The sequence below is a fragment of the Vipera ursinii genome (assembly GCF_947247035.1).
Source record: "Vipera ursinii genome assembly, chromosome: 14".
In the NCBI taxonomy this organism is placed as follows: Eukaryota; Metazoa; Chordata; class Lepidosauria; order Squamata; family Viperidae; genus Vipera; species Vipera ursinii.
In genome coordinates this window covers 2,616,930-2,638,191 of record NC_139527.1, presented here as the reverse complement: position 1 = coordinate 2,638,191, position 21,262 = coordinate 2,616,930, and the positions used below count along the sequence as shown (strand labels likewise).

The 21,262-nt window shown below is 49.9% G+C and overlaps 2 protein-coding genes across 3 annotated transcripts in view; one reads left to right on the top strand and one right to left on the bottom strand.

Moving 5' to 3' along the window:
- The first annotated feature begins 2,350 nt into the window (after window positions 1-2,350).
- On the top strand, window positions 2,351-15,130 carry THOC5 (THO complex subunit 5). 2 transcript variants are annotated; one of them, XM_083373554.1, is made up of 20 exons: window positions 2,351-2,440; window positions 3,729-3,838; window positions 4,146-4,289; window positions 4,737-4,850; window positions 5,508-5,605; window positions 6,572-6,718; window positions 6,879-6,993; window positions 8,113-8,245; window positions 8,829-8,906; window positions 9,637-9,677; window positions 9,859-9,958; window positions 10,176-10,284; window positions 11,067-11,168; window positions 11,607-11,703; window positions 12,360-12,474; window positions 12,865-12,968; window positions 13,489-13,576; window positions 14,224-14,339; window positions 14,500-14,690; window positions 14,867-15,130. In XM_083373554.1, the coding sequence occupies exons 2-20, from the start codon at window positions 3,743-3,745 to the stop codon at window positions 14,928-14,930; spliced, it is 2,052 nt and encodes a 683-aa protein (XP_083229680.1). In that variant the 5' UTR covers window positions 2,351-2,440; window positions 3,729-3,742; the 3' UTR covers window positions 14,931-15,130. The 2 variants fall into 2 exon arrangements, with proteins under 2 accessions (XP_083229680.1, XP_083229681.1); XM_083373555.1 differs by having other exon boundaries at window positions 2,376-2,497.
- Window positions 15,131-18,815: 3,685 nt separating this feature from the next.
- Window positions 18,816-21,262, bottom strand: part of NEFH (neurofilament heavy chain) — a gene marked incomplete at both ends in the record, with an annotated part of 7,792 nt that continues 5,345 nt past the window's right edge. Inside the window, one exon of the mRNA XM_083373397.1 lies at window positions 18,816-20,499. Coding sequence (XP_083229523.1) covers window positions 18,816-20,499 — 1,684 coding nt within the window. The remainder of the gene's footprint in view (window positions 20,500-21,262) is intronic.

Here is a 21,262-nt window from a genome sequence, read left to right as displayed (position 1 = left end):
GCCACTGTTGATTGCCATTGTTTTGGTACAGCCAAAGCCGACGTTGGCGAAGGGATGATAGACAACAAGCTCTTCTCATTGTCAGGCCAAGTTTTCTTCCTTGTTTCGCCCCGGGCATTCCCTGAAAATGGATGACATACAGAAGGAGGTCAAGCAGCTGAAACGGGAGATGCAGAAGGTGAATAACTACGCTTTGGGTAAGTCTGAGGTTGGAGGTCTCTGTGGCCTGAAGATTTATGCTGCTCCAAAACAGCTCCCTCTGAGTGGCCTCCTTTCCTTCCACAGCTGCCAAAAAAGCATCATACCTAACCCCGGAGAGAAGAACAAGAAAGAATCTTGCTTTGGGAGCCTTCAACCCCAGCCAAACCAAACTTGGGGAGCCGGTGATCCCAACCATGCCCAAAATCTTCGGACCGTTCCCAAGCCAGGTCTGTATTCCTAATTCGGATGGCCCTCTTTGATCCTCGAATGATCAGGCCCTGTGTTTACAGGAAGTCCTCGGCTTACAACCGTTCGTTTAGTGAGCATTTGAAGTTACAACGGCACCGAAAAAGGGACTTAACAACTGTCTCGCTTAGCCACAAAAATTTTGGGCTCCACTGTGGCCGTAAGTTGAGGACTATACCTGTACTTACAGAATAGACCCCTCCAGTTGCTACTTTGGCAAAGGCCTTTCTTTCACTCTCTCCCCTTTTTTAGTGCCTTTTGTGGTCTGCTCAGCAGGCAGAGATTCCCAGGGGCACATAGAGACACTGCAGCCTTTAACCTATTATCACAACGGAACCTGTGTGGAAAATCATTTTAAATAGGGAATATCCTGGATTTCTTGGGAATCCTGACAAGGCTCTGTTTCCTCTTCTAGGGACACCACTAATCGCCCAACCGAATCATTGGCAAATACCAGGCAAGCTTGTTCTCCAACTATCAACCCTGCAGTGTTGGCTAAGCCAAGGAGCTTTAAAGAAGATTGTAAAGTAAACAACAACCCGGACCTTGATTCTCGCTCAACAGGATCCTGAACCTCTCTCGGCAGAGAGGAAGATACTAAGCAAATGAAAGTTCTGTGCACCATGGGTAGCCAGGTGGCGACTGTGATGATTGTGACTGTGATTGTGTGGCGACTTTGTTGTGCCGCTAAGCACGAGCGGCAAGGGAAGCCGAAAAGACAGGTCCGCTCTGTATGTTTTCAATGCAGATCGCACCCCCACCTTGACCTTAACAGAACAACAGAACAGAATAAGAGAATAACAGAGTGGGAAGGGGCATTAGAGGTCTTCTAGTCCAGCCCCTTGCTCAAGCAGGAGACCCTGTGCCATTCCAGAGAAGCGAGTGCCCGGTCTTTTCTTGAAAGTATCATGCATACAATGTCAGAGAAATCTAGATACAATGCAGTCCTGACAGCCTAAAATGCTAGTTCATTGTGTTCAGCGCTTGCCCGTCTACCCTCGGTGCGTAGGGTGGCTATGCTGGCTGGGGAATTCTGGGAGTTGAAGTCCACCCAGTCAACCAATTAATCAATCAGAATAGAGCTGGGAGGGACCTTGGAGGTCTTCTAGTCCAACCCCCTGCTCAAGCAGGGGACCCTATGCCATTTCAGACAAAGGGCTGTCCGGTCTCTTCTTAAAAACCTCCAGTGATGGAGCGCCCACAACTTCTGGTGGCAAGTCGTTCCACTGATTAATTGCCAGGAAATTCCTTCCTTCTGTGTTGCATCTCTAACAAACTTCCACCCAATTACTTCTAGTCCTGCCTTCCGGTCCTTTGGAAAATAGGTTGACCTTCTTTGTGGCAGCCCCTCAAACGTTGAAATACTGCTATCATGTGCAGTATTACGCAAGTCCTGCAACCGTTCTTCTTATCTTTTAGTCTCCGGGCCTTGAGTCGTCTTACGGTGTTTGCTCTTCTCTGCCCTTTTCCCAAAGCCATCCTAAAAGTTGGCTTTCCAGGTTGGGAATCACTTTGGTTGCATAGGTTCATTTACGTCGGGGAGATCAGGAGATCTTGCTGAAATTCCAGAATGTATTGAGTGCGTGCTTAAAACGCCTGGTTCGCTTGGAAGGGAACACGTTACAAAATAAAATAGATTTTAAAAAGCAGATAATCCCCTGCAGGCTTTGAAGGCGCCCAAGCAGCCATGTTGGACCATCACGCGTCACCAAAGCAACCACCGGCGCGCGTTTCCCGTTTTCGACCAGTAGGGGCGGAAGAGAGCCGACGCGACGCTCTAGCCGCTGGCCGGGAATCCCGCTGGTTCTATTTTCTACCACTGCGGGTTGGAAGAGAGCCGACGCGACGCTCTAGCCGCTCGCCGGGAATCCCCACTGGGGGAGTCTACTTCCGGACGGGCCTTTCCGGTCGGGGCTACGGAAGGCTTTTCCGGGTGGCAACGCCGGAGAGACGGAGAGACGGAGCTTCGGTGGCCGAGGAGCATCGGCTGGAGGTGGGGCCGCCTTCTCCGGGTGGAGAGGCCGCTGGAGCCGGGTAGACTCGCCTCGAGGTGCTCTGGGCTCGGCTGGCGCTCGGGCGAGGGGTCCTCTGATCATGTCCAGAGGGCGGGGGGACAGCATGGGAGGGTTTGTATCACCACGAAGGGCGAACCCCAACTCACCTGGATTAATCAAGTCCATTTGGATGGATCAGCTTCATGGGACAAACCAGTTTGGTGCCTAGTGAAGAGAAACCAGGAGGCTGGGAGTTCTAGTCCCGCCTTAGGCATGAAAGCCAGCTGGGTGACTTTGGACCAATCACCAGGAGGCTGGGAGTTCTAGTCCCGCCTTAGGCATGAAAGCCAGCTGGGTGACTTTGGACCAATCACCAGGAGGCTGAGAGTTCTAGTCCCGCCTTAGGCATGAAAGCCAGCTGGGTGACTTTGGACCAATCACCAGGAGGCTGGGAGTTCTAGTCCCACCTTAGGCATCAAAGCTGGCTGAGTGACTTTGGACCAATCACCAGGAGGCTGGGAGTTCTAGTCCCGCCTTAGGCATCAAAGCTGGCTGGGTGACTTTGGACCAATCACCAGGAGGCTGGGAGTTCTAGTCCCGCCTTAGGCATCAAAGCTGGCTGAGTGACTTTGGACCAATCACCAGGAGGCTGGGAGTTCTAGTCATGTCTTAGAGATGAAAGCCAACTGAGTGAGTTTGGATCAATCTCTCAAGCCAACCCACCCCACAGGGTGGTTGTTGTGGGAAAAGAGGAGACAGGAATATTAAGCAGGTTGCCTGGCTGGAGTTGATGCATGTATTTAAAAAACCCGGGATAAAATTGTATAAAAGTACTTCGAATTTACATACAACGAAAGAACGGTGGGTGAAGATGCCAGAGTTGTCAAAATTAACTTGCTTGATTAGGAAAGGATCAACAGCTACATTTAGTGACTGGGAATCTCTTATGGACTTTGAGCTGGAAAGAGAGAGAGAGAGAGAGAGAGAGAGAGAATGAACTTGTGATTTATGATTTTGGAGATTAGAAAGAATACCTTACGGAAGGAAGGAAATTACGATGTCACTTTAAACAAAAAGGGCGAGAAAATCTTTACAATCCTTGCTTTCCTTTTTCCTTTTATATTTCTAGTTTCTTTCCCCCCCCACAATCTACTATTCTTATTCTTATTTTCTTTTACGTATGATTTTTTACTTCTATAAAAAGTTTGAAACGAAAAAAATGGGTTAAAAAAAGTTGATTGACTGCTCCTCCACCTAACGGTTTTTGACTTTCTCCCTCTTTCCCAGGAAAGCCGAAGGAAATGGCCTCTGAGTCCAGCAAGAAACGGAAGCCGAAGGTGATTCGCACGGATGGCGGTCCACAAGAAGGCAAGCGGAGCAGATCGGACGTTGATCAGGTAAAGTCTGCAGGAGTCCTCGCAAAACCTGGTTGTTGTTTTTTTTGTGGAAAAATCTGCAGTTCCACTGATTAATATGTCCTCACTGTCAGGAAATTCCTCCTTAGTTCCAGGTTGCTTCTCTCCTTGATTGACTTCCATCCGTTGCTTCTTGTCCTGCCTTCAGGCGCTTTGGAGAATAGCTTGACTCCCTCTTCTTTGGGGCAGCCCCTCAAATATTGGAAGACTGCTATCGTGTCCCCCCTCGTCCTTCTCTTCATTAAAAGTTCGTGAAGTTCAGCATCCCTCCTCTGTTCCTCTCCGTTAGGATGCCAAGTACTACAGCGAAGAGGCTGAGGTGGATCTGCGGGACCCCAACCGGGATTATGAACTTTACAAACAGACCTGCCAGGATCTTCAGAGGCTGATGGCAGAGATCCAGGAGCTGAAGAGTAAAGGCCACAAAGACAGTGTAAGTCACCTGGGGTGATCAAGCAACCCTCCTGGGGCAAATACAGGTAGTCCTCGACTTAACGACTGGCAACAAGTCAGTTGCCAAGTGTCTGGATTTTAATCAAGTGACCCAGTGTGTGTGTGTGTTCCTGCAATGGTTGGCTGAAAAACAGTCATAAGTCCCTTTTTGCAGTATTGTTGTATCTTTGAATGGTCACTAAATGGATTGTTGTTATCTGAGGACTATCTAAGAATTTTGGGCAAAGTTGACAGCTCTGTCCCTTCCTCCCTCTCTCCCTCTCCCTCTCCTTGCCTCCCTCCCTAACACAAACACACCCAGTTGACACTTAAGGGGGCTCTGCATTTTATATTCTGGTTTGTGTACCTCTCGCTGCATGCGGTGGAACACAAAGGGATTAAACGCAACAGGACCTGGCAAATCCCAACGCCCTCGTCTGTTTTTCAGGCTGCCGAGATAGAAGAGCGACGGATCCAGAGTTGCGTCCACTTCATGACTCTGAAGAAGCTCAACCGCTTGGCTCACATTCGGCTGAAGAAGGGGAGGGACCAGACCCACGAGGTGGGGCCGAGTCTAAAGATGAGAAAATGACGGGAAGGGTGGAATAACTGAGCCAGGCTGGGAGGATTCGCAATGTTTGGGTCCCAGTGGCTTATTGTGTGAGTTTCGTCGACGCTAAATTCGTCCCCGCAGACCCACAGGTAGTCCTTGGCTGGCAGCTCTTCAGCTCTGCCTGGAAGGGTGGGAAAGGGTTAGAGTTTATATCCCTTGCAGAAAGCTGATCCTTTGCCTTCTTTCAGAGAGTTGTTGAGGCTGCTTGGGCTCACCTGAGTGGTGCAAAAGGCTGTGGAGCCTTCTCGGAACCGCTGAAAGGACTGTGTTGTGGACTGGGGGTAGATGATGTTGCGTCCCCCTCTGTTGAGAGAGGGGGCTCTTCAGTTTTGACCTAGATGACCTCTTTGACCCCTCTTTCAAACCAGCGCTTCCTCTCTGTCCCAGAGACTTGGCCCTCTTCAAAAGAGCGGCCTTTGTTTTTTTAAATGCAGGGGGCCTGCTGGATCTCCTGCTGATGGGTTTCTTCTCCTATCTTGTGCCCTGCGTCCATCAACGGGAGAAGCGAGATGTCTTCCAAGCCAAACGAGACAGTCCGCTTGCCTCTAGAAAAAGCACCTCTGTGATATGGCGGCGTTGGCCTCTTGTTTCTCTTTCCGGATGCAGGCAAAACTGAAAGTGGATGCTTATCACCTCCAGCTCCAAAACCTGCTCTATGAAGTGATGCATCTGCAGAAGGAGATCACAAAGTGTCTGGAGTTCAAGTAAGTTCGTGGGGAGGGTGGGGGTGGGGGGTGTGGACATTTAAAATTTTACTTGGGAGAAATTGCAAAAAAGACCTGATTTTTCGTCCCTCTGAACAAGACTGGAATTTATTGACCACGTCAATGGAGATGCTCAGCTATCCAGGTCATAGTTATCCTAAAGATAACTCTTTCAAGAGGCAGCTGAACTTCCTTGTTTCTCTTAGAAGACGTTTCGCTTCTCATCCCAGAAGCTTCTTCAGCTCTGACTGGACGGTGGGGGGAAGGATTTATTTTTATTTTTATTTATTTTAATTCCATTTATATCCCGCCCTTCTCCGAAGACTCAGGGCGGCTTACAAGCTTAGCAGTAGCCTTCATTCTATGTATATGCCTGCTTATTAGGGCTTTCACACACACACCCCAAGCGGCATTATTACAAAGTCAGCTTAATTGCCCCCAACAATCTGGGTCCTCATTTTACCGACCTCGGAATGATGGAAGGCTGAGTCAACCTTGAGTCTGGTGGGATGCGAACCTGCACTAATTGCAGGCAGCTGGTGTTACTTAAGGAGGCATTAGCCCACTGCTCCACCAAGGCTCTTTATACTCCTTGCAGACCGCTGGTCATTTGCCTTCTTTTAGAGAGCCGTTGAGGCCACTTGGAGGCTTACCTGTGTCCTCAGGGTCACCTGAGGGGTGCAAATGGGCGTGGAGCCTTCTTGTGGCTGCAGGATGTTTTTCCTGCAGGACACACACAAACCTCCAAGCGGCCTGTGCTTCACCATCTAGGGAAGTTTAAGATGTATGGACTTCAACTCCCAGAATTCCGCAGCCAGCCGTGGGGAATTCTGGGGGTTGAAGTCCACACATCTTACAACTTTCTCAAAGTTGGGCAGCACTCTTTTAACCCGTTCCTGTCTCTCCTGGGAGTGAAAGGGAGAAATTTTAAAAGCCAGCCAATCTCTTTTCTGTCCCTTTGGACAGATCCAAGCACGAAGAGATTGAACTGGTGAGCGTGGACGAGTTTTATAAAGAAGCCCCTCCAGAAATCAGCAAATCGGACGTTACGCTCCACGACCCTCATGAGCAAACCCTCTCCCGCCTCAACTGGGAACTGGAGCAGCGCATACGGTGAGCAGGGCAGCCTTCGGCAACGAGGAGGAGGAGCCTTTTTTGTGGTGGCTCCCGTCCTCCGGAACGTCATGCTCCTGACGGGCGTGTGTCCTTCTGGAGTGTGCGTCACCAACCTTGAAGATTATTTCTATAATAATCACATACCTCTTTTGGGCAGGCTGGCAGAGAAGTATAAAGAAAGTTTAGCCAACAAAGAGAAGATTCTTAAGGAGATAGAAGTGAAGAAAGAATATCTCAGCAATCTCCAGCCTCGGCTTAACAGCATCATGCAGGTATGTCCCTTATCTGACTGTCTACGATATTATGCTGTTAATTCTGGATGGGGCACTGCATAAGGTGGCTTAGTTGGTTTTGAGCTTGTCGTATGAGGCAAACCAAGCCATTCTAGTGTCGGACTTTGGTAACTTTAAGACCTATGGAGTTCAACTCCCAGAATTCCCCATTCTGGTAGTTGAGGCCTATAGGCCCTAAAGTTGCCAAGGTTGGACACTCCTGGGTTAGCATTACATGCAAACTAAGCCGTGGTGGTTTAAACATCCTGGCTTGGTGTTCTGTGACTTCGGGAGTGGCGTCTTATGTGGCTGTGTTTGTTTATTTAATTATTTTTATTTCCTATTTCTAAACCTAAAGCGTTAACTGCTGCTTTAGTGCAACTGCATGCTTGATGTGGGGGGGAGTAAGACAGTTGTCTCTTCATCTAAGTGAGGCTGTGCTTGGACTCCAATATTTAAAAGCTTTAAACACTTTTTTTTAAAAAAAAGTTATTCTATGATGATTAAAAGCTTTTCCATCCTTGAGGATCTTACATCTAATTTTCTCCGTGGTGGAGAAAGGGCTGGAAATATAAGAGCAGTTACCAATACAGGTAAGTCCTTCGACTTACGCCCACAATGGAGCCCAAGCTTTCTGTTGCTAAGCAAAGACAGGTGTTAAGTGAGTTACGTCCCATTTAACGACCTCGCGTGGCATAGCGGGTAAGCGAATGAGCGCAGTTGTGAAAGTTAGTGACACGGCCGTTAAGTGAATCTGGCTGCCCCATAGACGTGGCTTGTCAGAAGGTCACAAAAGGGGATCGCATGACCCCACCCCAGGACGCTGCAGCCGTCGTAGGTACGAGTCAGTTGCCAAGTGTCTGAATTTTGATTCCGGGACCGCGGGGAGGCTGCAATGATCGAAAGTTTGAAAAACGGTCATAAGTCGTTTTTTTGTTTGGTCGGGGCCGTCACTTAATGGGGCAAAAATTCCTTTAACAGATGTCTCACAACTGGGGCTCAATTGTAAGTCGGGGACTGCCTGTGTAAAATAGTGAATTGCCCCATCGCGGCCTCCGTTTTCACTTTTCCCAACCTCTGATCCAAGCTGACTTTTTTGCCCTTTATGCTCCTTCTCAGGCCTCTCTTCCTGTCCAAGAATACTTCGCCATGCCTTTCGACCAAGTTCACAAGCAATACGAAACAGCCAGGCATCTCCCGCCCCCGCTTTACGTCCTCTTTGTCCAGGCCAGCGCCTACGGCCAGGCCTGTGGTGAGTAGCGTGGAGTTGGGTCAGCTTTGAAGGAGCTTTGGGGATAGCTCCAGCGGCCCAGTGAGAGAAGTTGACCAGCCTGGGCTAGAACAGACCTAAGGTAAAGGTGAAGGTTCCCCCGCACATGCCTGCTAGTCGTTTCCAACTCTAGGGGCCGGTGCTCATCTCCCTTTCAAAGCCGAAGAGCCAGCGCTTGTCCGAGGACGTCTCCGCGGTCATGTGGCCGGCATGACTAGACGCCAAAGGCGCACGGAGCGCTGTTACCTTCCCAGCGTAGTGGTCCCTATTTTTCTACTTACATTTTTACGTGCTTTCGAACTGCTAGGTTGGCAGAAGCTGGGACGCATAACAGGCGCTCACTCTGTTACGCGGCGCTCGGGATTCGACCCGCCAAACTGCCGACCATCTGATCGACAAACTCAGCGTCCTAACCCACTGAGCCACACCGCGTCCCTAGAACAGACCTACCCATTGCCCAATTGTTTCCTGTTTTAGAAGGTGGACGTGCTTAGGCAAACCTTCAGGGTCTTTGGAAGAAAGAGAAAGAAAGGTGTGTTGTTGTTGTTGTTTCTCTCTCCCGCAGATAAGAAGCTGGCTGTGGCTATTGAAGGCAACGTAGAGGAAGCAAGAGCTCTTTGCAAACCTCCAGAAGACTCCCAGGGTAACAGTCTGTGGCTGCTTCCGAGGCTATTGGCAGAGGCTGGGTTTATTATGTGCATTTAGCGACCGTTCCAGGTTGCAACAGCTTTGGAAAAAGTGAGCTAGGACCGTTTTTCACACGACCGTTGCAGCGTCCCCAGGGTCGCGTGATCAGGATTCAGGCGCGTGGCAGCTGGCTTGTATTTATGAAGGTTGCCGTATCTTGGAGTTACGGGATCCCCTTCCGACAAGCAGAGTCCATGGGGAAACCCGATTCTCGCCATGTACATGTATACATCCAAGCTAGATTGTGTTGTTTCTCTGTGTCATAGAATATATGTGGGTATATGACCTTTTTTGTGTTATATTTATGTAGTGTATATTGGAGGTGGTGACTCTTTCATTTTAATGTATGCTGATTAGTGTACATTTAAAGTGACAATAAAGTTATTCTATTCTATTCTATTCTGGTCTATTCTATTCTACTCTATTCTATTATTCTGTTCTACTCTCCTGTTCTGTTCTATTCTATTCTATTATTCTATTCTATTCTATTCTATTCTATTCTATTCTTTCTGTTATTCTATTCTATTTATTATTCTGTTCTTTTCTATTCTATTCTACTCTACTTTACTCTACTCTACTCTACTGTATTCCTTTCCTTGCAGGATGAGTGGCAAACTATGCGGCTTTTGATATGTTGAAGCTGCAAAGTTTTTCTGTTCTAATGTTTCTTTGTTTTGTATTTGCAGATGACGAGAGTGATTCCGACGTGGAGGAGGAGCAGACGACGGTGAGGTTTGGAGATTGCTGGGAGCAGAGCAGAGAACAGAAGGGTTGCAAAAACCTCCTGCCTGAACCTCTCGACAGATACCTTTTCCTGTTCGGGGTGTCTTACAACCATTTCTGTTGCTAACTGGGGAAGGTTGGTATAAAACACACTTCGGTTTTCCTCTCCCCCCTCCCCACTGCAGAAACGTCGCCGACCAACTTTGGGGGTGCAGCTGGATGACAAGCGGAAAGAGATGCTGAAGAGGCACCCCCTGACTGTTACCGTCAACCTGAAGTGTAAAGGTAGGGAAAACAAGGGTTTTGGGGGGGCTTTATTGCCAATTTCTGGTCCCAATCTGGGAGTGGAGTTGAGTTGTTTTGTTGGGTTGAGTTGAGTTTTGTTGGGTTGAGTTGAGTTGGGTTGAGTTGAACTGAGTTAAAATGCAGCGCACGCACACACACACACACACACACACCTTTTTGTGTTTTTGGAAGAATGACCCCGGCTGTGTCTTTGCAGATGGCAGTTTGCTGCTCCTCACCTTCTACTATTTGATGAACCTCAACATCCTGACCGTCAAGGCCAAGGTGACGGCAGCCACGGAGATGACCCTGCCCATCAGTGCTGGGTGAGCTGTTGCTGGGGAATCTGCTGAGAAACTCAAATTGGCTAGAATACGAAAAGGGAGGAGATAGCAGATAGCAGGATAGTTGTTAAATGGCTCCATTGTGGTCATAGGTAGAGGACTACCTGTAATTAAACATGGCCACATCTCTAGGGCTTCAATCTATGTCAGCTTGAGCTTTGGGGGAGCTTGCCTCCAGAAACCATGGGCCCTCCATCAGTGGAGGTTTTTAAGAAGAGGCTAGACAGTCACTTGTCTGAGATGGTATAAGTTCTCCTACTTGAGCAGGGGGCTGGACTAGAAGACCTCCAAGGTCCCTTCCAGCTCTATTCTATTCTATATTCTATTGTATTCTATATTCTATTGTATTCTGTATTTCTATTCTATATTCTGTTTTGTTCTATTCTATTTTGTATTTCTATTCTATATTCTGTTCTGTTCTATTCTATTCTATTCTATTCTATTCTGTATTTCTATTCTATATTCTGTTCTATTCTACTCTACTCTACTCTATTCTAAAATGAAAGAGAAATTCAGCCGCATTCTTACCTGGATTGAAAAGCGTGGGAGACACGGGGAGAGCCCGGATCAGAAACCATCAGAAGCCCACAAGAGGGGATGCTAACCCTAACAGACTTGCAGAACCCTCCTTGGCTCAAACCTCTGTCAAAATCATGGCGGCTGGCAGCTTTTCGTGTCAAGACCTGCCTCTTCTCTTTGGATTTGGGGTGCAAAACCTTGCTTGATGACTTGCTTTTCCTCCCTCTCCCTCCTCCCCCCAACAGGGACCTGCTGTGCCCTGATTCTCTTCTGAGCTGCCTCTACCCTGGGGACCACGGAAAGAGAACCCCAAATCCTGCCAATCAGTTCCAGTTTGACAAAGTGGGGTAAGCCAATGGGACCGGGAGCCGCCCTTGATTTTACAGCCATTTGTTCAGCGACCGTTCGAAGCGACAACAGCACTGTTAAAAATGAATTACGACCGTGTTTCACGCCTACGACCCTCGCCGCACCCCCCACGCTTGGCAGCCGGCTCACATTTATGACGGTTGCCGTGTGTGTATGTGTGTGTGTGTGTGTGTGTGTGTGTGTGAGAGAGAGAGAGAGAGAGACGTGATCCCCTTTTGCGACCTTCTGACAAGCGAAGTCAAGAGGGAAGCCCGATTCACTTAACAAACGGGGTTACTCGCTTAAGAACCGCAGCGATTTGCTTAACAACCGTGGCAGGAAAGGTCGTAAAAAAAAACAATCTCTCAGGGACGCCCCCTGCTTTGCAATCCTCTATTTGCCGCTTGTCCTCATCACTTCTTCTCTCACTTTTGCAGCATCCTGACCCTGAACGACTACGTGCCTGAACTGGGCCACCCGTACGTCTGGGTGCAAAAACTGGGGGGCTTGCACTTCCCCAAGGACCAACCCCAGGTAGGCTGAACACAGGAGCCTTCCGACAGCTCTTTTCCAAACTCCTTTGTAATCCCCCACGAGGCCAAGAGGGTAAATGGATGCATCAACAAAAGTGCAGATGTGTTTGTATGTATTGTGTGCGTGTGTGCGTACGTGCAGGCCAAAGTGAGGGATGTGAAATTCGTTTCGAGGCGCTAATACTCCTTCCTCCTCCTGCTTTCCCCAGAACAGTAACCCTGTGAGGTGGGTTGGGAGAAAGTGACTGCCCAAAGTCAGCCAGCCGGCTTTCATGAGTAAGGCAGGACTAGAACTCACCGTCTCCTGGTGATCGGTCCAAAGTCAGCCAGCCGGCTTTCATGAGTAAGGCAGGACTAGAACTCACCGTCTCCTGGTGATTGGTCCAAAGTCAGCCAGCCGGCTTTCATGCCTAAGGCGGAACTAGAACTCACCGTCTCCTGGTTTCTAGATCAGAACCTCAACCTTTTAAACCGGCCCTCCAGCTCCTGTGCGTATGCTGTTACGTCAGCTTTGCTTTACAGACCCGCAAAGGTCACACAAATGGGGATTGCTCATAAAGTTACTTTTTCATCCCAGTCACGACTGCAAACAGTCGCTGAACAAGGCCGTTCCTAAAAGAGGACTGCCCTATAAAAGCATTTTGTATGTCTTTGCAGAATCCTGTGATCGCCGATAACTCACTGAGTGCTAGCCACATGGAGAGGACCATGAAATTGCTCAAAACGCGGTTGGAGTCCCGCCTTGCCCTTCACAAGCAATTCGCTTCCCTTGGTAAGTCTTTGCAACCCTCCCGTTCCCCTCGGGGCGCAGAAAGAAAAAAACCCTCCGTTGTGGGGTAGCGTCAAACCTTTCCACTTCTGAGCACATAGTAACCTCGTGGCTTTTATATCACAGTGCCCTGGGGCCAAAGGGAACTGTGGAGGTCTTCTCATCCAGACCTTCTACTCAAGGCACGAGACCTTATTGCCTCCTGGACAAATGGCTGCCTGGACAATTTTGGGAGTCAAAGTCCACAAGTCTTAAAGTGGCCAAGGTTGGAGAGCCTGTTGTAGGAGAAGAACGTGGTGGTCCTCAGAGGCCAAAGCAGGGAACTTGATCTTTGGTCTGTTGCAAGAAACCTCTTCCATGGGGATCACATGTCTCCTTTCTCGTTGCCTCCAGAGCACGGCATTCTCCCCATCACCCCTGAGTCTCAGCGCCTCTTTCCCGCCAAGATTGTCTCCCATTTGGTGAAGTGGACGTCCCTCACTTACGACGATTACTTGGTAAGTAGTGTCCATCAGAAGAAGCCTTTTTCTTCAGGGTACAGATATACAGATAGTCCTCGACTTGCTGTGAAAAAAATTTTTTCGCGCTGCAACGGTTGCAGCATCCCCGTGCTCACGGGATCAAAATTTGGACCCTCAGCAACTGACTCATCGTTACGACGGTTGCGGGAATCCCCTTTGGCGACCTCCTAACAAGCAAAGTCAATAGGGGGGGGCCACTGAACACAACGGGCTGACTAAACGTAACAACGGCAGGGATTCCCTTAAGAGACGCGTCCAGGAAGATTGCTAGCAAGTTGCACGCCTCTCACGGGGGCACCTCCCGTCATGCCCTGCAGCCCGTGTGAATGGACCCCGGGGCCTGTTTGGGGGGGGGGTTCTTGGGAAAGGGGGTGTGTGCTCTGAAACCGGATTCGAAGAAGTAAGGGAACTCTACTTGGCCAGCGCAAACCAGGAGGCGCCAAGTGGCACCCTCACATTGTGGGTGTAACAGCATTTCCGCCTTTTGTGACTCTAGGAGCTGCCTTACACTAAAGACGTGGCTGCGGCCGGTTTGGCTGAAGACACCCACCTCTATTACTTGGCACTGATAGAAAGAGGCACCGGTGAGTTTGGCCTCTCTTCTCCCCTCGCTTCCTCTCCCGCCAACGAGAGGTTGAGAAGAGGCCTGGGGGTTGTTACTGGGGGGGGCGGAGGAGGGAGAAGTGGGACGTTTCGTTCCTCCCAAACCTTGAGATGTTCATTGGATGATTTGGAGCCGGTCCCCTTTCCTCAGCTCCCCCCTCCGCCCGCCTCGCAGGGCTGTTGTGGGGATAAAACTGGAGAAGTTGCCGTCTACGGAGCTCCTTGACTAGGGGTAGAAACCCAAGGGATCCGTAGGGTTAAGGCCTGCAAATAGCAGCCCGGGGCAACGGAGGCTTAATTTGGCTGCTCCGTTTCAAACTGCAGATGCTCCGTTTAGAAACCCTAACACACACACACACCCCTTTTGCCAGGTCTCCAAAGAGGGGGCTGAAGCAAGACCCGTGGGTGTGATTTTATGGAGGGGCTGGGGGGAATGACCTCCCTTAAAAGCCATTCCCAAATTCGCAGCTCGCGAATTTTGTTTTCACTGAGTTCGGTGACGGCACCAGCAAGGCTCTCCTTCCAGCTTTCCGGGTTTCTGCTGGAAACTCTGGTTGCGTAGCCATAGTTGCGTGTAAAAAGAGGTATCCTTGCTAAAGGGGGCTTCTTGCTTCCATCTCGGCCGCAGCCAAGCTCCAGGCAGCCGTGGCGCTCAACCCCGGATACTCCTCCGTCCCCCCCATCTTCAGCCTGTGCTTGAATTGGAAAGGGGAGAAGACCAACACGAACGACGACAACATTCGGGTAGGTCTGAGACAGAGGAACGGGGCTGGGGGATTCTGGGAGTTGAAGTCCACATCTCTTCAAAGCTGCCTAGGTGGACAAACGCCGATCTGGAAGGTCAAAGGGTTTTGTTTTCTCAGCCTCTCCTTCTGTGCCCCCTCCCCTCCCCTCTGCCTTTAAGGCCATGGAGAGCGAGGTCAACGTCTGTTACAAAGAACTCAGCAGCCCCAAGCCGGGCTACCAACTCCTCACCAACCAGCTGCAACGCCTCTGCGTTGTGCTGGATGTGTACCTGGAGACCGAGACGCACGACAACAGCGTGGAAGGACCCAAGGAATTTCCCCAGGAGAAGATGTGCTTGCGCCTGGCCAGGTAAGCCGGCTCGGGGCCGTGGAGATCTGGCGGAACGGGACGGGACAACTCGCCCTGGCCGTCTCGTCATGGGAGAATTCAACACGGGATGGATGAAATTGGTGATTTTACAAGTTTGGCTTCTTAAAATCCATGGGAGTGACCCTCCCTTTCAACATCTCCCTTCTTCCATAAAGGGGTCCCAGCCGGTTGAAACCCTTCAAATACAACCACCCTCAAGGCTTCTTCAGCCATCGCTGAGCCCACTAGGCCTGACTTCCCAAGCGAAGGGATTTATTTCGGATCTGGAGCTGGTGCATTTGGGATGGAATTTCAGCGTCGTCGTTCTTGCTGAAGCCGCCCTGGAGAAGACAGCCAAGCAGCTGCCGGCATTCCTTTGTCTCTCGTGAAAGTCATTTTGAAGAAAATTAAAATTAAATAAAGGGTGCATTTGAAATCTAGCCTGTTAAATCTTAAGTAAGCCGGGACGGGCAAGTGAGGTGCAGGACGGACCTGCAGGGGTGCAACACAGTTCTTGAGAACGGCCGGCTGGAATCTTTAGCGGGGAGAGAGAGCAAAGTGGGGGGGGAAAAATATCTGAATTTTACGCCTGTCTCTGAGTGCTCTTTACTTCCTCTCCAAGGAAGTGAGTAAAAATGTTTTTATAGAGGGGCAATGATCGGTGGACTTCCGCTCCCAGAATTCCTCTGAACCAGCCCTTGCTCAACATGGCTAGCTCAGGAATTCTGGGAGTTGAAGTCCAGAGGTCCTAAAAGGGCCCTAGTTATCCAAGATCCTCTGCGTGGAGTCAGGGGATAGAAAGATGATCTTAGGAGATCCCTTTCAATTCTGTGATTTAACAAAACCCCAGCTTGCGTGGTTTCCGACAGGTCTGCTCGTCGAGAGTAGATGGAGAAACGGGCAAGATTTTTTTAAAAACCTCGCTCGGCTAAGCAGTTCTAGAACAAATGGCGGGAGACTGACTGACTCCAAACCTAGCACCTTTAAAATTTGTGGGCTTCAACTTCCAGGATTCCCCAACCAGCCATGTTGGCTGGGGAATTCTGGGAATTGGGGAGTCCACACCTCTTAAGAGTTGCCCAGGTTGAGACACACCAGTCCACGTTTTAAACGTAGCAGCTTTTGGACAATCCTGGCAGAGAGCTGGTGGGTTTTCTCTGGCCGAAGGTGTAAAACCCTGATCAGAAAGGGTTTTGAAGCTCCATTTTTTTTTTTTTTTGCAAGAGTGACAGCTGGAGGTGGCATCCGCGAGAGAAGCGGCACCCAGGGCTTTTTTTTTTCTGCGTGAGCCAAGCCCAGAAGCTCTTCCTTCTCTTGCCCTTTCGGAAAACGGCCAGGCCCTTCCTTGAGCCACGGGTGCCCCGAAACAGAAAAAATGCAGGGCGTTCTTAGCAAAGCAGATGAAACCTGCAACCGACTCGGAACGTGGCAGCTCCTGCAGTGTGCAGAGTTGCAGATTCTGCTCCAAAGTTGCCATCACCTCCAAGAGAATAGACTGGAATAGTGTGTGTGTGTGTGTGTGTGTGTGTGTGTGTGAGAGAGAGAGAGAGAGAGAGAGAGAGAGGGACAGGGTGGGGGGAGAAACTGGCTGTCTCCATCCCCACCTTAAAGATTTATTTGTGTGTGTGTGTGTGTGTGTTACAAGGAACTCAGCGGCCTCAAGGAAGGAGAGAACCCCAGGCTGCATTGCAGTTTTAACGGGACTATTTTTAGCCTGCCTCTTGCTTTAGTTCAGCTTCTGGGGGGGGGTGGTTAGCGAAGCTGAGGAGTAGAGGCTGGAGGGAGCAGATCTGCCAAGGCACTTTGGGGAGGGGGGGCTGGTCTACCCTTCTGCCCCTGGTGGGCAGAAAGTGGGAAAGCCTTGAATAAAGGTAAAGGCAAAGGTTCCCCCGCACATACATGCGTGCTAGTCGTTTCCGACTCTAGGGGCCGGTGCTCATCTCCGTTTCAAAGCCGAAGAGCCAGCGCTTGTCCGAGGACGTCTCCGTGGTCATGTGGCCGGCATGACTAGATGCCAAAGGCGCACGGAACGCTGTTACCTTCCCACCGGAGTGGTCCCTATTTCTCTACTTCCATTTTTATGTGCTTTCGAACTGCTAGGTTGGCAGAAGCTGGGACGAGTAACAGGCGCTCACTCTGCTATGCGGCACTCGGGATTCAACCCGCCAAACTGCCGACCATCTGATTATCAAGCTCAGCGTCCTAACCCACTGAGCCACACCGCGTCCCTATATAAGCCTTGAATACTAAAAGGGAAAGTCAGTCGGTTTGGGGGGGAGGAAGCTTCTTCCCTAGCAAGAGAAATCCTGAGGACTAGCGTGTTGTGTTTTGCATGGCTTCTGGAGCGGTGGGTGCTCCATCCTTGGATGTTTTTGGGAAGAGACTGGACAGCCATGGCTCCAGGATGGTAAGGTATCCTTCCTTCACCACCGAAGCCCCATCCACGTCTGTTACTCTGTGGTTGGAATCTCAAAACAGGTTTGAACCAAATTGAGGGACCGTTACAGAGAAGATGTAGGCGTTTGGCTTGTTCTCCAAAGCACTTAAGGGAAGGACGAGAAGGGGGTGGGTTATAAGTCAAGGACTTCCTATAGACCGGAATTGATGTTATCGTTGGCTCTGTAAACGACTTGAGATTTTAAATATTTATTCTGAACTGAGGAATCAGACGCTCGTCAGTCGTGTCTGCAACCGGGGCAATGGCTAACGCAGGGGTAGGCAACCTTGGCTCTTTTATGACTCGTGGACTTCAACTCCCAGAATTCCTGAGCCAGCCAGGAATTCTGGGAGTTGAAGTCCACGAGTCATAACAGAGCCAAGGTTGCCTACCCCTGGGCTAACGTCTTAAGATTTGGGCTCTGCAAGGGTTTTTCTGCCGCCAATAATTTGCCCCTTCTCCCCAGTCTGAGCATCTAATGAAACCTGGTCCCTCTGCGGTGGAAAACGCGTTTATTCTTGCTCAGCGCCAAACAAGAAGACTAGAGACAGGGAATAAATTTATTGTAAGCAATTTTTTTTTAATTGGCGGCTTATTGCACAGAAGCAACCGGAGGTGAACTTTTTGACATGGTGTAATGCACTTTTTAATCTGTGTGCGCGTGTGTGCGTGCGTGCGTGTCTGTGATTATGCACCTGCGCACGGGATTGCTCATGTCAAGAGGTGTCGACACTACAAAACGACACCAGTTTTTCCCTCCTAAGGAGGTTTGGGGGGTGGGGGGTGTCCCTGCTCTGCCGCAAAGGAGCCGTTGAGTTTGGGTGAGGGGATTTTCAACGATCCTCCACCTCAAATTCTTTTAACTCTTGGGCAAAGCCCCCCCCGCCCCCCACCCCGCTTTTCTACAGGCATCCCCTGAAAAATACACTTTCTCCTGAGACAACCAAGGGCTGGATTTAAGGCCTGCCGTCCACACTCATGCGCAAGCAATGCACATCGAGCGACCTTTAGCAATCTTTAAAGCATTTATTTTGGGAGATTTCTCGTGCCTGAGTCATCTCTCCGAAGCGGAATTCCAGCCCTTGCTGCGTCCGTCCGGCATCTGGGTTTATTGCGTGTGGCCCCCTCCCTTTGACCACCTTTGGGAAATAAATGCACTTATCTGAGAAAGGCAGTCAAATGTCGCCCTGGCTTTTCCTCAACCCCCCCTCCCCTCCCCCTCCCCCTCCCCTCCCCTTTTAAATAATTCAAGTGCTTAAATGGCATTCTGCATATATCACATTCGGCTACGGAAGCTGTCAATTAACATATTGGAACCAACCATCCGGGGTTTGTTTGTTTGTTTTCCCACCCAAGTCTCAAGATCGATCGTGGCTTAGGGCAGCGTTTCCCAACCTTAGGAACTTGAAGATGCGTGGACTTCAACTCCCAGAATTCTATGCTGGCTGGGGAATTCTGGGAGTTGAAGTCCACGCATCTTCAAGTTCCTAAGGTTGGGAAACGCTGGCTTAGGGGTGGGTTGGTTCTTTCCTCCCGGATCGACGTATTGCAAACATGCATCCCAGAGTTCTCAGGTGCCCCCCCCACCACCCCCTCAATCAATCTAGCCTTGAGGAGAGGCAGTCCCGAGACCAGTGGTCTTCCAAGTCCTTTGGTCCCCTCTCCAAGACACCTCCCGCATCTTCTGATCATTTCTTGGCCTTCTCTTCTTTGGCGGTGAGTTTGCCGTCTTTGGGCTCCATCCCAGATGACTTTTCGGCTTTCTCCACCTCGCTCGCCTTGGCGGGCTCTTTGGGACCCTCCGGCGTGGGAGACTCTTTGGGGCTTAAGGTCTTCTTAGCTTCTTCTTTGGGTTTCTCCGCTGCTTTGGGTTTCTCTTTCTGCTCCTCCTCCTCCTTCTTCTTGGGCTGGGCTTGCGCCTTTTTGGGTCCTTCTTCTTTCTTCTCCTCGGCCTTCTCAGCTTCCTTCTTGGCCGGCGGGCTCGGGCTCTTGGCTTTCACTTCCTCGGCTGGAGATTTTGGTCCAGGGGCCTTGCTTCCTTTCTTCACCTCTTTCTCTGGTTCTGGTTTGGATGTTGGCTTGGCGGTGGCCTCCTTCCCCTTGCTGTCCTCAGCCTTGGGAACAGCCGCTGCCTTTTTCCCATCAAGGGTGGGCGACTTGGCCTTGGGGCTTTCTTTCTTCTCCACTTGGTCTTCAGTCTTCTTCTCCTTGCCTTCTGGCCTTGGAGCCTCCTTGGCTGGGCTCTCCGGCTTGGTCTCCTCTTCTTTCTTGCTCGGTTTCTTCTCTGCCACGGGCTTGGCTGGCCCCTCTTTTGCTTCTTTCTCGGGTGCCTTCTCCTCCTTGGTCGCTGGCTTTGCCGGTTCCTTTTGGGGTGCGGCGTCTTTTGGGGGAGATTTAGCTTTATCCTCGATGGGGGTCTTGACCTTCTCTGGAGACTTCGCTTCCTCTTTTGGAGGAAGCTTGAGTTTTTCCGGAGGTTTGAGGTCCTCTTTTGTCGGGGAAGCCGCTTTCTCTGGGATCTTCACAGCTGGAGGTTTCTCTGCCTCCTTCGTTGGAGATTTCGGCTTTTCTGGTGTCTTGAGGTCCTCTTTTGTCGGGGAAGCCGCTTTCTCTGGGATCTTCAAAGCTGGAGGTTTCTCTGCCTCCTTCGTTGGAGATTTCGGCTTTTCTGGTGTCTTGAGGTCCTCTTTTGTCGGGGAAGCCGCTTTCTCTGGGATCTTCATAGCTGGAGGTTTCTCTGCCTCCTTCGTTGGAGATTTCGGCTTTTCTGGAGTCTGGCTCTCTTCCTTGGCAGGAGATCCAGGTTTTGCTGGAGATTTGCGTTCTTCTTTGACGGGGGATGTTGCCTCCTCCACTGGTTTCTTGCCGGGGACTTTCAACAATTCCTTGGTGGGTGACACCACTTTGGCTGGAGGCTTAGCTTCCTCTTTTGCAGGAGAAGTCACCTTCTCAGGAGATTTGGCTTCCTCTCCCTTCTTTCCTGGCAAGGAGATCTCCTCTGCAGATGGAGATTCTTTCCCTCTTCCTGCGTCTTTCCTTTCTTCTCCTTCACCTTCTCCTTTTTCCTCCTGGGTTTCCTCCTCCTCCTCCTCCTCCTCCTCCTCTTCTTTTTCCTCTTCTGCTTCCTCCTCTCCCGCTTCCCCTTCTTCCTCAACCTCTTCTTCCTCCGTCACTTCTTCAGTCACCTGCACGTCCTCCGTCTGCTCTTCGACAATCACCGTCTCCTTCTCCGATTTCTCCACCCCTTGGATTTTCTCCTCACTTCTGACTTTGACGCGAGCCGGAATGCTTGGGGCCTTGGGTGGGATTTCGGGGAAAGGGAAAATCCCCGTCCCACTGCCAAAGTGGCATTCCTCTCCTTCCAACAACTTCCTGTTTCCAAAACAAAGAGAAGAGGGGTGGGGGGAATCAAAACTGTTGCTCCAGGCAGAGATTCAAAACCACGTGAAGGATTTAGGACTTTTATGAAACCTTAGTAAGACACACACACACACACACACACACAACCTGGAATACTGCATCCAGTTTGGGTCAGCACATTACAAAACAGTTGTTGAAATTTTGGAGAAAGTGCAGAGAAGAACACCTAGGATGATTAAAGGCCTGGAGACAAAAACCTATGAAGAAGGGTTGCAGGAACTGGGTATGGCCAGTCTAGAGAAAAGAAGAGCTAAGGGGTGACATGGTAGCACCGTTCCAGTATTTGAGGGGCTGCCACAAAAAAGGGGGTCAACTTACTTCCCAAAGACCCAGAAGGCAGGACAAGAAGCAACGGATGGAAAGTAATCAAGGAGAGAAGCAACCTGGAACTAAGGAGAAATTTCCTGATGATCACTCTATTGGTGAATAAAATAGAACGGAACGGAACGGAGTAGAGTAGAGTAGAGTAGAGTAGAGTAGAGTAGAGTAGAGTAGAGTAGAGTAGAGTAGAATAGAATAGAATAGAATAAAATAGAATAGAATAGAATAGAATAGAATGAGGATGAAGAATAGAATAGAATAGAATAGAATAGAATAGAATAGAATAGAATAGAATAGAATAGAATAGAATAGAATAGAATAGAATAGAATAGAATAGAATAGAATAGAAATGGTATGGAAAAGAATAGAAATGGTATGGAATAGAATGGAACGG

Excerpts from the sequence above, each read along its gene's own strand:
- THOC5 (XM_083373554.1), top strand. The coding sequence starts at position 3,743 with ATGGCCTCTGAGTCCAGCAAGAAACGGAAGCCGAAGGTGATTCGCACG. Across the intron at positions 10,285-11,066 it reads ACCCTGCCCATCAGTGCTGG|GGACCTGCTGTGCCCTGATT; the intron begins GTGAGCTGTTGC and ends TCCCCCCAACAG. Across the intron at positions 13,577-14,223 it reads ACTGATAGAAAGAGGCACCG|CCAAGCTCCAGGCAGCCGTG; the intron begins GTGAGTTTGGCC and ends TCTCGGCCGCAG.